The sequence below is a fragment of the Gasterosteus aculeatus genome, chromosome X (genome assembly GCF_964276395.1).
Source record: "Gasterosteus aculeatus chromosome X, fGasAcu3.hap1.1, whole genome shotgun sequence".
Lineage (NCBI taxonomy): Eukaryota > Metazoa > Chordata > Actinopteri > Perciformes > Gasterosteidae > Gasterosteus > Gasterosteus aculeatus.
In genome coordinates this window covers 13,823,879-13,837,853 of record NC_135698.1, presented here as the reverse complement: position 1 = coordinate 13,837,853, position 13,975 = coordinate 13,823,879, and the positions used below count along the sequence as shown (strand labels likewise).

Sequence of the window (13,975 nt, the reverse complement as noted above, 5' to 3'; positions counted from 1 at the left end):
CGAAACTTCTGGTGTTTATTCTGGACAAGCGTTTAAGGAAATGAGGATTGTTACAGCGAGCGGGGGCTTTTTATTTCTCATCAACACCTGCACATGTCTTTGCCAAAGCGTACATTGGCATATACAACATTCTGTAACATGAAAACGTTTCTATAAGTGATACAGATTAACAAGATATCATAGACGTTTACAAAAAAAAAGTGGCCAATGATATTCTGATGTCATCTTGGGAGTTACACGTGTGCAATACATTGCAGGGAAAGGCTAAAGAGAGATAAAAAGAATAGGTGATAACATTAAACATAGCTTACTCCAACAAGAAAATATGAGCAAACCTGCTGCATGAGCCCTCGGACAAAGTGACTCGTCCTCAGACATCTTTCCATCCTGAACTGACTGAAGTCGGGTCTCATGAAAGACCTGCTCTCATGAAAACGAACACATTGGATCTCTTCTTCTAAAAGGTTTTCCCATTCACATTTCAATCATTGCAAAGAACCGGTTTGGCCATTTGTTCACAAGCTGAACGGCAAAGGCCAACAAAGAAAAGGTAGTCGACAGCGAACAGCACAGGAAAATCCGTCCAGAGCAAGTAGGGTCAAGTAATACAAAGATATAGGAAAGAAAAAGTGTAAACAATACATCGACAAAAGAGAAGGGGCTGCGTAAAAAACCCCACCTTCCTCTCTTGCAGATTACCATTCGAATGACAGTTGCTGTATATAAACGTGGTTTCATCACAGTGCTAAGAGTAAATGTCTTCAGTAAGTACCTAGATGACGGAAAGATGCTCCCGAAACACTTCCCTTGTCTATTAAAAGCTAGATTTATATTCTGAACAATGTCGACTGACATGCTGAGAGTACGTTTGGGTAACACTTTGAAAGACAAATGTTACACTGCCACACTGAGGACAATTAATGCAAATACATCTGAAATGTAATCCAGCATTGTGCATTTTCTGCGTTTCTTGCAAAGTAGGCTTCAGTCAGGGGAAATCAAATCATTTTAGCATGTAACAAACCCAAAAATAAAGAAATCCAGAATATTACTAAAACAAGCAAAGCCAAATTGATCAAAATACACAGATTGAACTACTTACTATAGCCAAATAATGGATACATTCATATAGTTTGGGATTTCAAAGCCAATTTGAAACCTTCTCCTAACCAAACACAGTAGTCGTTAAACAGTTTTATCGTTAATTTAACGACAGATGAAGGTGCAAAACGGTTCAAGGCTTTCAGACGTGTGTTTGGGAGTAGTAAGTGATGAAATTACCCGAAGAATAAAATAACATATTGAGAGGGATACTCCTTAAAAAGACTCAAATACAGACTGACAACCTGTTTAATATCTCAACAGGAACGTCTCTAGTCATCTGGTCTGACCCGTGATGTATAAAAGAATTACACGTGCTCTGGCATTGGAGGTTGAAGAGCTGTGCATTAGACACGTACACACAAGCATACGACAAATAAAGCATTTAAATGGCAGGAATACTGAGAAAAGGCACATTTGGCTTTCAAAGTTAAGGTTCTGACGCAGTTTCACTCAAAACTGCATAGAGAGTCCATCGGCCGCGCTCTGATATCCGACTAACTCGAACCATCTTATGTGTAAAACGCTTCACAACCGCAACACGTGAGCGCCATCCTTAACGTCAGTTATCCTCCTCATCGTCGCTGACGAAGCTCCGTCTCTCCTGACTCGTCTCTCTCTCCCGGAGGAAGGTCTGTCGGATGGCCTCCAGCTCGGTCAGCTCCAGGCGGACCTTCTCCAGGTGGAAGGAGCGGCGGTTCTGAATTTGTCGCATCGGGAAAGGGTTCATGTCACCAAAGGCGATGTTCATCAGCTTCCTGGAAAAAAGACAGTCGGTGGAATGTTTTTTTATTTTTTATTTGTCATGCTTTGTGTGGATTAAAACATCCTTTTTTTATTATGTGTATTCCTTGATAATAACCTTTAGGGTCATTTTAACTGATGCATAACTCATAGACCGTAGGAAACCTGCTACTTAGCCCGTTGAGCCAGAAGACACGGAAAGCTGTTCCGAGGTTAATTATCTTGCACCTCAGAAATACCAAAAAACTCATTTCAGTTGTTGTACCTTGAATCCAGGATTGTGCGTGTAAAGTATCGAAGATATTTAAAGATGGCGGTTGAGTCCTCCAGCTTCAAAAACTCTTCCTCTTTGTACTTGAAGAGAGCGAGGGCGAAGCGAAATATGATCTGTAGGGATAAATGGACAAAAAAACTAATATTCAGCGTATAACTTTCCACGCGTGACTATATTTCAGTTTAAAGTTGCTTTTATGTCTGACCATGCAACACAGTACAGAGCTTACGGTCTTGTTATCAAACTAACAGCTGGTTGACATTATTCCTACCAAAGATCCCCTTCATACGGTCTATATTAAATCAATAGTTGCACATCAACAATTGATCAGAAGACTAACAGGAGCACAGAGTTATGAATTCGCAGTGTATTATCACCCAACTGCGCAGTTACACTCAGCTTCACAACTCTCATGTGTCATTTTTAGCCACAGCTGTCAGCAAAAACGCAACTTGTAAAGGTGAAGAAGAAACACTTTGTATAGCCATGGCCGTTAAGAGTGAAAGAAGAACACAAATGGCGGTTGCATAATGGAACTAAGAAATGAAACTTGTGTACAAAAACAGTAAACTAATCCAACGCACAGAGATCTGCAGAGTAGGGCAAGATGAAAGCCAAACGGATGTGTCCTTATCTCATGTTTAACATTCTTCAGAGCTCTGCCAGCATGCCAAGACCGATCTCTGGTCTCTTTCGCTCACCTTAGGACCTTCGTACAGAAAGGAATCCCAGATCTTGAAGAGGATGTCGCTCACCACACTGTCCACAAACACCACCAGGAACCAGTTGAAAGTGATGAGGGAGAAGTCCACCTTGTACTGCTCAAAGTGGGCGTGAAGCCGGGGGAGCTTCTCGCACATCAGGTCCTTGAACACACGCTGGTCCACCTGCAAATAGAAAAACGAGACACACACACACACGTTTACAGCCTTCATCGAACAAAAAATGCACCCAATCCCCAAAGGCAAACTGTGCTACATCCTTTGTAAACGAGTAGACTCTTTTCCTCCTGTCCTCCACTGTTCGGGCATAACCTTATTCACCTGTGAGCCCAGCAGAGTCTTGGTGTAATAATCTCTCGGCATGAAGACCTCCACAATGGCTATAAGGCTCCAGAAGGCGTCCTCTTGCTCCAGATAGAGCAAGGCAATGGCCGCCAGCCTGAAGAAAAGCAATGAAAAGGAACGGTTACTACGGATGGAGGGACAGAAGGACAATAACCAGAACCGTAACACCTGAACCCATCTCGTACCTGTTTAGCCCCTGACAGTAGCCAATATCTGGATTCCTCCAGGAGAACGCCATCAGGACGTTGCGGAGTTTCTGGATGCCGTCTGCACTCGGGGAGGAATAGTGCTTGTTGTTGGGCAAAGTACGCAGCAAATCCAGCTCGATCTGCTTGGAGGCCGGGTTGGGCTTGTCCCTCGCAACGTTCAGCAGGGTCTCATAGTAATCGGGAGCCAAGTTGTTCCGAAACTTCTTGACGTGGAAGGAGACACACCAGCGCCACACCTGGGAGCGGTGCTCGTGGGGCACGCCGTAGCGGAACAGCGCCTTAAGCTCGGGGGAGCGCACCAGGTCTCTGTTCATGGTGCTGGCCAGATAGTTCTCCCACTTCACGCCGATGGACACCTCCTGATCCGTCATGGAGAGGGACTTCAGCTCCAGGGCTCTCACCTTGGCAACCAGCCTCTCCTCTTCCTCCTCCTCCTCGGGCACCGTCTTGAAGCCGAACGTGTCGTACTCACTGATGTCAGGCGAAGGGAGAGACAGAACGTGGAAACGGGATGTCCAACGACACTTTTAGTGGCGCCCCGCGTTGGCTCAAGACAAAAGGCCCACATTTAGTGGCGTCCTCCTCGCATGTTCTTGACAGGAAAAACTAGCTCGGCTAATTAGTGTTTTGCTTCCTACTGATGTTGCTCGTACTTCTCTGCAAGCCCAGACATGTCCTTTTGTGGGTTACTAGTGTAAGTGGAACGTTAGAGAGTCAAGCAATCCCTGACTGATGTAGCAGATTAAGGCAGTGTTTCTGCTGCCATGGATTGGACCTGGATTTGTTATGCGATTTTGGTAAAATGATACTAAGGGGATGGACACTTGATATCCTCTACATTTAGAACTAGCAATACTTTTTATTAATCAGTTAGAAATAATTTAACTTTCAATACAAACAAAATATCCACGCACAGGTCGATAAAGTCTCTTTGGGAGAGAACATACCTGACAGTGTTTGGCTTAAAGATGGGGTGGTCTGGATGGTCGGTGCTTTCTGCCTGCAGCGCGTCCTCCAACAACCGGGAGATGACTTCTCGGGCGGGGCTCTGCTCCGAAGACGAGCATACGGGGTTCTTCAATTCCTGAAGCAGTACCAGATACTTACTCTCCACCTGGCAAAGCTTGGCCTCCAGGGCCGTACACTGCAGCAGAGACGACAGCGAAAGGTTAAGGTTAAAGGGGGCACCAGCTTGGGTAACTAGCCGTGGACTTCAGCTCCTCAGACTTCCCGTTTCTATTAACAGAATAATGCACCATTGACCACGGTACCTTTGCTTCTAAAACCTTTTCTCTACTCTCTGCGTTTCTGCGTAATACTGTCAACTCCAGGATCTCTTTGTTCAGGAACTTGTTCTGGGATTTGTAGCCTTGAAGACTGTCCTGCGAATTAAAGAAACACAGTCAATCAGACTACAAGAAGCAGCTAAAAGAAATCAACATATTTTGTTTAGCTTCACACACCCGCGGCTCTCATAAGCTGAATCATGTTTCCTTCTGTACCTTCAGGATGTCCATCTCCTCCTGATCTTTGACGGGTAAAGGGGAGCCGTCGCTCTGAGTGGCGCTCTGCTCCGAACTCTCCTGCGACAGCTTGATGATGACTTCGTCCTTGGCCTGGATGGTCTCCATCAGCATCCCCAGTTGATCGTTTATGTCGCCCACCTTTATCTTCAGGCCCTTAAGCTCTTGTTGCAGACTCTCCTTCTCCAAGGCGAGCCGCTCCATGTGGCCACACAAGTCCTGGACCTGTCCGTCTCTTTCTTGAAGGAGAGCCTCCAGCTGGCCGTTCTCCTGCTGGGTTTCTGCCAAACCTGGAGTGTGGTCTGAAGCTGCGGAGGAATCTGGAGCCGGACGGGGAACTGGCTGCCGATCGCACTGAGAGGTCCTCAGAGTCTGCTGCAAAAGTCTCACCAACTCCTAATTGAGTAAAGAGGATTTATTTTTCAACACTGGATTATTAAGGATTACGTATTCAGATGTGGTCTTTGTTTGACCTGGTGGAACCATTTCACAAATAATGGTAATAATTTAAAATAAATTATTTTTTTATATCTGCTGGCCATATTTATAGCATCAACATGCAGTGTTTCCTCTTCTATTATAACAGCTGAAAAAGTCTGGAAAAATTGTATGTATATATTATTTTTCCTCCCACGCACGGCAGTTCCGCTCCGACAGGTGGCGCAAATATGTCCATGTCCTCATAACAATTCTGTAGGATTCTCCCACTGTCACAACCAGCTGCTTTGTTTCATAGCAGAGGTGAGCTGCCTCGGGCTAAAACGGAATACACCAAAAGATGACAAAGGACTTTTTTATCTTTAATTAATGACATTTTCACATTCTACTTTGTGAAATAAAAAGACACCAATGCGAAGCCCTAATTTACAGTGGCTAAGCTGGAAGAGGATGCATCGGGATGCTGCTGCTTCGCCCCGTTTGGCAGAGGACACCGTCATGCTACATCACCCAACACGTAGGACAGACCTCACTAGGCCAAGAAACCGTATCACATGCAAGGACAGAGTATAAAGTCCAGTAACAAAAGATCACAATGGTCATCAATAAGTAAATATTGTCACGAGTCCGAAAAGACTCGGCTCACACGTTTGTCCCTACGTGTTTGCAAGTGGCCACACTGATACAGATGCACTGTGACAATTAAACTTCTAGTGACTATTCGGTTGAACAGTGTGTCCACAGAGAGGTTTGTGGATTAAATTAAGCACAGACGACATTGTTTCCTTCAAGAACAATTGCCTTTGTATTTAAACACCATAAGCAAGTGAGATTATGTGGCGACTTTCCAACATTACAAACAAATCCAGTCCCGGCCCAACACAACCTGGAGATAAATCATTACTGGTAAGAATACAATGTCAGCTTTTGTCCCATTGAGTCGACGATGTCGGCTGTGACTAAATATTTCCAACAACACGTTTGCAGTTACAGCCAGCTGAGTCCGCTGCTAAAGAGCTACCAGGTTCATTCCTGTAGCGGTTTGGGCTGGCAGCTTAAACTCATATATTATACATTTATCTGGCAGCCATTGGGATCAACCGGCTGATCTCAAAGCGCTAAAACAAGAACAGAGAGTATTGGGAAGGAACGACGCGGCTGCAATTGTTATTCAGAGAACTGCTGTTTCCTTGTTGAGGTATGACTAATCATTTGCCGTCTTCCTGTATCAGAGAGAGCATCCAGATTAAACCAAAGTCACCAACCACAACCTCAGGCCTGTGCTGAATTACAAGATTAAAGTAAAACCAGCATGGTGTTCACCTTAATGTGGATAATGAACACATTAAGTCAATCCTTGACATCTACAGGGACACATGAAAGCCATCGACTCTTATCAGTCACACAGGTAATACCACAATCACTAATAGAAAAGCGACGAGCCAGTTTACAGGCACAAACGTTTTGTACAAAACCTCAATGATTGTAACCACTTCCCCACCCTTTCTGTGGCCAACTCTGCCTCTGAATGTCACGCGCATGACATTCCCTCTTCAAATGCAACTACCTTCTGGCTGGCCAGCTCCCCCCGGAGGTCGGCCTGCTCGCGCTGCATGCGGCAGAGTTCTTCCTGTTGGCTCTGGAGGCGAAGCGCCACGTCCGACGGTCGGCTGCCGTTGCATTCCACCGGGGGGCTCTCGGCGCTGCGCGTCTCGGCGCTGCGGCCGAACCTCCCGGAGGCCATCATGTCGCGCAGCAACGGCTTCTTGGGCCGCGACGCGGTGCGCGCAAAGTCGAAATGGAACGCCGACCCGAAGGAATCTGAGAGACAAAAAGAGATAGTGACGCGGTCAAACCGCCGACAGACGCATCGTTTATCCGTTTTTCACTGTGCAAATAAGGGGAGCACAAAGACAGCGCTCCTCGGGGGAACGTGATTGAAGCCCGGCCGCAGGAGGGGGGGGGGGGGGGGGGCAATTATAGGGATGAAGGAGTGGACGTACGCCTGTGTGTGTCCGTGTGATGCTTCTGTTGTTCAGGGAAGTCCTTGGTCGGCGTGTCCACCAGCTCCCACTCCTCGGCGCTGCTGTTGCTGTTGGCGTAAAACATGCTGCGTCTGCTCTCAGCTCCTCTGCCCGGCCGCAGATAAGACATGGAGTTCCTGGCGGGAGAGAAACCAGACGAGAGGGCGAGTGAGGCCGCGGCGCTTCAGTGTTGAAACGCTTTTCAAATCCTCAGGGATCAAGGGCAACGCGCGGCGACGCCCGGGGGCCTTTGCTCCTTCGTAGATGGGGAGATGAGCGCAAACGGCCTTTGTTTAGGTCTTTTACACACGTTGGCTAACAGAGCTGCGGCTAAAGCAAAAGGTAACACACAACAGCTGAGCGCATCTGGGTGACAATTAATGGGAGAGACACAAAGTGTCTATGTAAATTAAAATGAAAGGTTACACAAATGGAAGGCCTTCTTGAAGGCGGGTTGTCGAACCACAACAGACATTTCTATAAGAGAGATCATCGTAACCACATGAGTGTTTGTGAGCACTTGAACGCAGCACAGCACGTATACACTGGACCGGTTTCGTCATTAACCTCATGTCCATGAGACGGAAAAGACACACTTATTACATGTATTAATCAATAGATTTGTCAACAGCGGCCCCAAAACGGATTCACTCTCGCTTTATGAATACGGAGAGTCGAGGCATTTTTTCAACATCACATTTCTGCTGGGGCCACGAGTTACAACTGTATACCCTCATAGAACTGTATGCGTTTCAAAATGTACGCCGCCGGATCGGCATAAAAAGGCAAAGAGCAAACTGGCGAGGACACATGCTTTAAGGCGCAGGCATCGCGGCAGCTCAAATGCTCCAAGGTTCCTCTGCACCTATTTTTTTCCCCCCATCACAGATTCGAGTCGAATTCCATAAACAGTTCAAATTTTTAGCGTTCCAGTGTTTTGCATCATTGGATGCGTTGGGCGGTTCTAAAGGGGAACTGTTGAGAGCGGCATACTAGTGCAACTAGTAAACTCTGTAACTGTTTCCTCTTCGTCGAGTTGACCTCAAGAACAGCTGCGGAGCGCTCTCCTTTTCCAGAGAACAGCTCCGTCGCGGCGTATTGCTGAGATATTTCTGGGGGGCGGTTTGGGCGAAAACTAAAATGAAATACACTTCCTGTTTTGAATTGTCGGTGCACTGTCATCTAACTCGCACGGTGAAGGCTTTTGTTCAGCCTTACCGGAGTTCTGTGCCGAAGTTTTTGAGGGAGAAGTTGAGGGGGTTGGTGGCAGAAGGCCCCCGGGCTGACTGGATCCCCACCATTCCCCCACCATCGCTCTCCGTCTCCATGGCAAAGTCGCTACGGACCTTCTCCATGCCGTCACTTTGCTTGGGAAAGACGGGTGCATCTGAAATGAAAACATACACAGAAGACAATTCGAACAACTCGGTGATGACGTTGCATTGCTCAGATTAAACGCGGCTGTTTTGCAGGACTGCTGCAGGTATTCTTTTTACTGTTTCTTTGGGAAATTGGATTATCATGAGAGCGTTTGCCAGAGAGAAGTTAGGCAATATCTTAAGTTACCCAGAATGATGTTTACAGAAGAGCGTCTGGCTGTTGTTTCACGAGCTGCCATGCAGCATGTGGTCATGTTGACCAAATTTGGCGTGAAATCGACTTGGAATGTGTGGGAACGTTTTATAAAGAACGGCAAAACGGCTTCAAAGATAGGGAGTCACACCCAACAGGGAAGTCAGTTGTAACCACATAGTTGTCACAACTGACAATGAACAACCTCCATTTGCATAGAGTCAATCTTTGACAAAGAAAAACAAACCCTGTCTTCCTCTCTGCACCTAAACCAAAATCTGTGCCAGTTTCTCGTGTCACAGAATGGTTTGTTTCACTTCGCAGTACCCAAACCTTTATACTTAGTAGCTACTAGCATGGAACAGAAGATTGGAGATGAAACAACTCGAATTTCTTGTCTTTCAACGTCTCTTTAACTCCAGTTAAAGAGATGTTATTTATTCTACATGCGTTTCCTGCTCCTACACATTTCACCCCAGTGTGCTGATAAAATAATCAATGGCTTCTTAGGCAACAAAACAAATTCGGTTTGAAAAAAATGTTGATGGAAATCTGATTACTTCTGAGCACAATTGTCTTCTATTCATTTACATTCGGGAACAGCTGAAGCTTTTTGTAGGAGTGTTATGTTAAGAGGATGTCTTGTATGGTGATGAGCAATGTTGACAAAATCATGCATTGCAATATGTTTCACTACCTCTATCTACTAAGCATCAATAAACGGGGGTCACATCATGGTAGGTGTGCCGTTTTAAAGACACATGCACACCAAGACAGAGCAGCATGGAAGACCAGCAAAACAAAAACTACGTTTCTATCAAATAAACTCTTGTCTGAGATCATAATGTAAATTCTCTGTGACATGGTAGAGGTGTATCCTATAATGTTTATATTGTAAATCTGGTTGAGCTGCATTTTTTATTTAGAAAAAAATGGGAGTAACTTGAAAGCAGCGAGCTATTTCTTTTCTTCCAAATGTGTTCAAATAAAACACACCCCAGATAAAAGGAGATGTGAACTCTCGCCCAGTGCAGTTGGTTGATTCCTCTATTAATTGCTACTTAACAAAAAACACTCCTTGATTCTCGCTCTGCGGCAACTCGGGAACCAACTCAACCTGTACTAGGGGTGTAACGATTCATCCACTGAATCGATTAATCGGTTTATATTCCTGCAATCCAACTGAATCGATCTGTGCTCCGCAAATCGGCATTCTGGACGAAACCCTGAACGACAACAAAACACAGCGTGGAGGAGACGACTGCGAGCAAGACATTTACAAACCAACTTAAACTTAAACGCCGACAGTCAGGACCTCTAGCAGCGTCACCGCTGCAGCAGCAGCAGCAGCAGGTAACTCCAGCTCTGCAGACACCTCAGGCCTCGCCAGCACCAAACTCAACATCACAGAAACAAGTTTATCTGTAAAGACATGCGACCCTACAATGTGGTTGAAAATCCGGGGTTCTGTGAATTGATCCAAACATTGTGTAATTATTGTGTAATGTTTACATTGAAAATGGCACTTGATTCAAATAAAAGGTTAATACCTTTGCCATTAATTGTTGTTTGCTTGTTTATAATATCCAGAATGAATTTAAAGCTGATTTCCTCACAAGAAACAACAGGGATCTCAGAAACTTTGCCTGCACTGTCCAGTAAAGTTACTGAATCGATTTCAAGTCACTGAATCGAATCGTTCTAAATTAAGCCAGATCGTCCATGAATCGAATCGGCAACCATGAATCGCGATTCGAATCGAATCGTTGTTAAAATGAATCGTTACACCCCTAGTGTGTACCTGCTTACAATTGTCTTTGCCCACGAGGCCCGTGGGGGGGAAGGCCAGGGTCGGCGAGCTCCAGCTGTCTCTCTGACCGGAGCCTCGCGTGTTGCTGTACTCCCAACGTTTCTGCTGCAACTGCTGGAGCCAGAAATGCATCACCTGCCTGGTGGGGGCCTGCAGAGAGAGACACACACACAAACGCACACTTACCTTCATGTACAAGTAACACAATCAAGATCACGTTAAGAGGCAACTCAAACTTCATCACTTCTAGAATGACGCCTAGAGCAACGAAGAAAGCATGTGAAACGGCATCGGTCACGTGGACGAGCACAGGCGCTGGTTTCGGTCTCAGTTCCAGCCTCGGGCCGTGCAAGCTGTTTGGCGTTAACCATGCTCACCATCTGCTGGGTGAGAGAAGGCTCCAGCCTTTGAGCAGCTGGGACACCTGCCTGCTGGCACTGAAACCAGCCCCCGTCACGTGACAGCGGGGAAGACACCGTCACATGAGGGGACAGGCAGATGAGGTCATGGGGATGAAACACTGACCCTTGACCGATCTCTGCGTGTGAACAGTGGAATGACACTGCGTGTGCGTGTGCGTGTGTGTGTCATTCAGTTGACTAATGTGCCAATTAGGTTCTTATCTGGTAAACACGTGCAGCCCAATTGTTTTGGGTTTTTCCGCGCAGCTTTTCTTGAAAGTTTCCAAAGGCCAACCGCGTGCGCGTAACGGTCACTGCGCGACGCGCCTGAAGTTCGGATGGGTGTGTCTCGCGATTTTGTGCGCACTGACAAAGGAAGTGACACATGCAGGAGAAAAAAAAAAAGTTCCTACCTTCATGAGAAACTCCTTCCCGGTGGTGCGGATCTCGAACTGACCCTCCTCCCCCTCCACGTCGTAACTGAAGCACGCGTCGCCGATTTCGATGTGGCCGAGCGGCAAGGCGTCTTGGGGAGTCTTGAAGTAATACAAGTAACATTTCCTGGGATCGTACACGAACCATCTGGGCTTGTAGCCCCTGAGAGGCCCCTTGCCGGACAGTTTGTTCAAGTACCCGCACAGCTTGGAGGCCCGCTCCTTCGCGCCCTCGACCTCCGCCGCCGCATCCACATCCGCGGACTTGGCGGCCACGATGCGCGCGGCCGCGCAGGGGCTCGCGGCTCCGCCGCTGCCGCCGTCCTCCGCTTCGTGCATCTTTCGCTCCGAGTGTTGCGCTCGCGCGGCGCAGCGGATGCCCACTGCTGTTTCCACCCGCATGACCGCCTGCCTCTTGGAGGAGGGCACCATGGGAGATGTAGTCTGAGTTCTAACGTGACGCGTGTGCGCGCGTGAGGACCGCCGCCGGGTGGCGGTGTTGAGCCAGATGTGCCACCTGAGGTACTGCGGCTGCTGCGAATGGTTTACACAAACAATACTTCCTGTTGTTGGTTTTGTTGCTGTTGATTGGTCATAATAAAATATTAAAATCCTTATATGAAATACACAAAACTCATATTGTCAAAGTGAACATGGCCAATGAACTCCTGTGTCTTAGATTTGGTAGAAAAGTACTGCAAATTCAGTCCACCATTCAAAATAAGTAAAAATACTGAGGTATTACCAGCAAAACTAAAGTACATATAAGGCAGAATTCTCTCAGTATTTTAATATTCCATTGTTAAGGATGTGTCAATGTATACATTTTACTTTAATATTATAGCAAGCTCATTTGAATTGATACGAATACTTTTGGGATGGTTTATTTTATTACACTCAATAAACTAATTGTATTTTTTGTATGTAAATGGTGATATGTAACTAGTACTGTAACTACAGCTGTGAAATTAATGTTGAGTAAAATGTACATGTGTTTCTCAAATACAGTGGAATAGAGGTATAAAGTTAAAGAATTCAAGGTAATTACTTCAGAATTGTACTTTATTGCAATACTTATGAATGCACTGCCAAGCGGTATTTCTTTGCTGGCATAATGCATTTTAAACCAAGGCCTCTCCACGGCTTTCAGTAAATGATAATTGATGAAAAACAACAACGTTAGTATACGTGTGCCATGGAACCACAATACAAAATAATTGAATAGCTAGCAAGCAATAGTAACTTTACATCCACAGATGAAAAGTATACCGCCGTAATAGTTGAGATGCATACTCTGAAGGTCCTGGGTAGATTTTGACCTTCCTTCTTTCCCCATGTCTATTTGCCTACACTATCAATAAAGGTGAAAACAAAAAGCATGACAAACCTTTGACATTTGCATCCAAATGATGAAGTAGGAAATGAAAAGGGGACTCACTGAAATACAAGAACAGCACCTGCAGCTTTTATAACAGTATGTAAAGTGAAGTTAATAATTACTCTTTCCACTCTTTTAAAGCTACAGTATGTGGATCAATAAATCAATCTAGTTCACAGCAGTTTTATCACCAATGCATAATTTGGGATGTTGACGTGTACTTAACCTAGTTATTCCCAATGTGTCATACAGCAAAAGCGCTCTATTGTTAGAATATGTCCTGCTGGGCTCATTGTTTATTCCACAGCTGCAGAAAGTTGTCCAGGAGGCTTCAGGTTGATTGGTGGTTGTAGATGTGAACAGGCAGACATGATCCATGGTTACAACAACAACAACAACAACAACAACCTAGTAGTGTAACTTGTGTTTTTATTAAGGAGGTTAAGTTGAACTTTGGCTTACTTAGGTTATTTGTGGTGATGCTCGTTCAACCCTCGGGTTTAAATGTGACGTGCTAAAGTTTTGGTGGAATGACATTTTACAAACCTCAACTCACTTGTGACCTTTAGAAGATCAACCTCCGCCTCAGAAGACTGAACAAAGATCTTAAGAGCCCTTTTTCTGTTAACTGTCTGATACCTCTGCCTCATTTTCAGTTTATCCGTCTACTATGTTGGATCTTTGCAAGCACAGAAACAATGATGACATTTGACCCTCAACCTCTCGACACCCTCAGAGGAGAGCATAATGACTCACAACGACATGTAAAACTGTCAGACCGTACTGTCGAGGTGATGTTGAAATTCTGGGGCATGGTCATGGAGCAATAAGTCATACTCGGAACACAGCGATAGAATTATTGTGTAAGCTGTGTCTGGGTAGATGAGACATAGGCTTTTAAATACATTATAGAAAAATCTGAGAAAAAGTCAACTTTTTAGTCATTCAGAATCACACTGATCAAACCTTTAGAGACAGGTTTGCTCAGCTGCCCTTGGGG

At 45.6% G+C, this 13,975-nt stretch overlaps 1 protein-coding gene across 1 annotated transcript; it reads right to left on the bottom strand.

Moving 5' to 3' along the window:
* Window positions 1-50: 50 nt before the first annotated feature.
* tbc1d2b (TBC1 domain family, member 2B) lies at window positions 51-12,291 on the bottom strand. The gene is made up of 13 exons (XM_040162499.2): window positions 11,577-12,291; window positions 10,762-10,912; window positions 8,599-8,767; window positions 7,360-7,517; window positions 6,924-7,177; window positions 4,898-5,314; window positions 4,667-4,777; window positions 4,343-4,539; window positions 3,372-3,866; window positions 3,163-3,280; window positions 2,821-3,006; window positions 2,111-2,232; window positions 51-1,859 (listed from the first exon to the last, which is right to left on the bottom strand). The coding sequence occupies exons 1-13, from the start codon at window positions 12,027-12,029 to the stop codon at window positions 1,664-1,666; spliced, it is 3,027 nt and encodes a 1,008-aa protein (XP_040018433.2). The 5' UTR covers window positions 12,030-12,291; the 3' UTR covers window positions 51-1,663.
* Window positions 12,292-13,975: the final 1,684 nt, after the last annotated feature.

What these genes read in the sequence shown, in the direction of transcription:
- tbc1d2b (XM_040162499.2), bottom strand. Translation starts at nt 12,029, where the DNA reads ATGGTGCCCTCCTCCAAGAGGCAGGCGGTCATGCGGGTGGAAACAGCA. An exon ending in TCACACGGACACACACAGGC is followed by an intron (nt 7,178 to 7,359) that starts GTACGTCCACTC and finishes TTTGTCTCTCAG; the next exon opens with ATTCCTTCGGGTCGGCGTTC. An exon ending in CGCACAATCCTGGATTCAAG is followed by an intron (nt 1,860 to 2,110) that starts GTACAACAACTG and finishes TCTTTTTTCCAG; the next exon opens with GAAGCTGATGAACATCGCCT.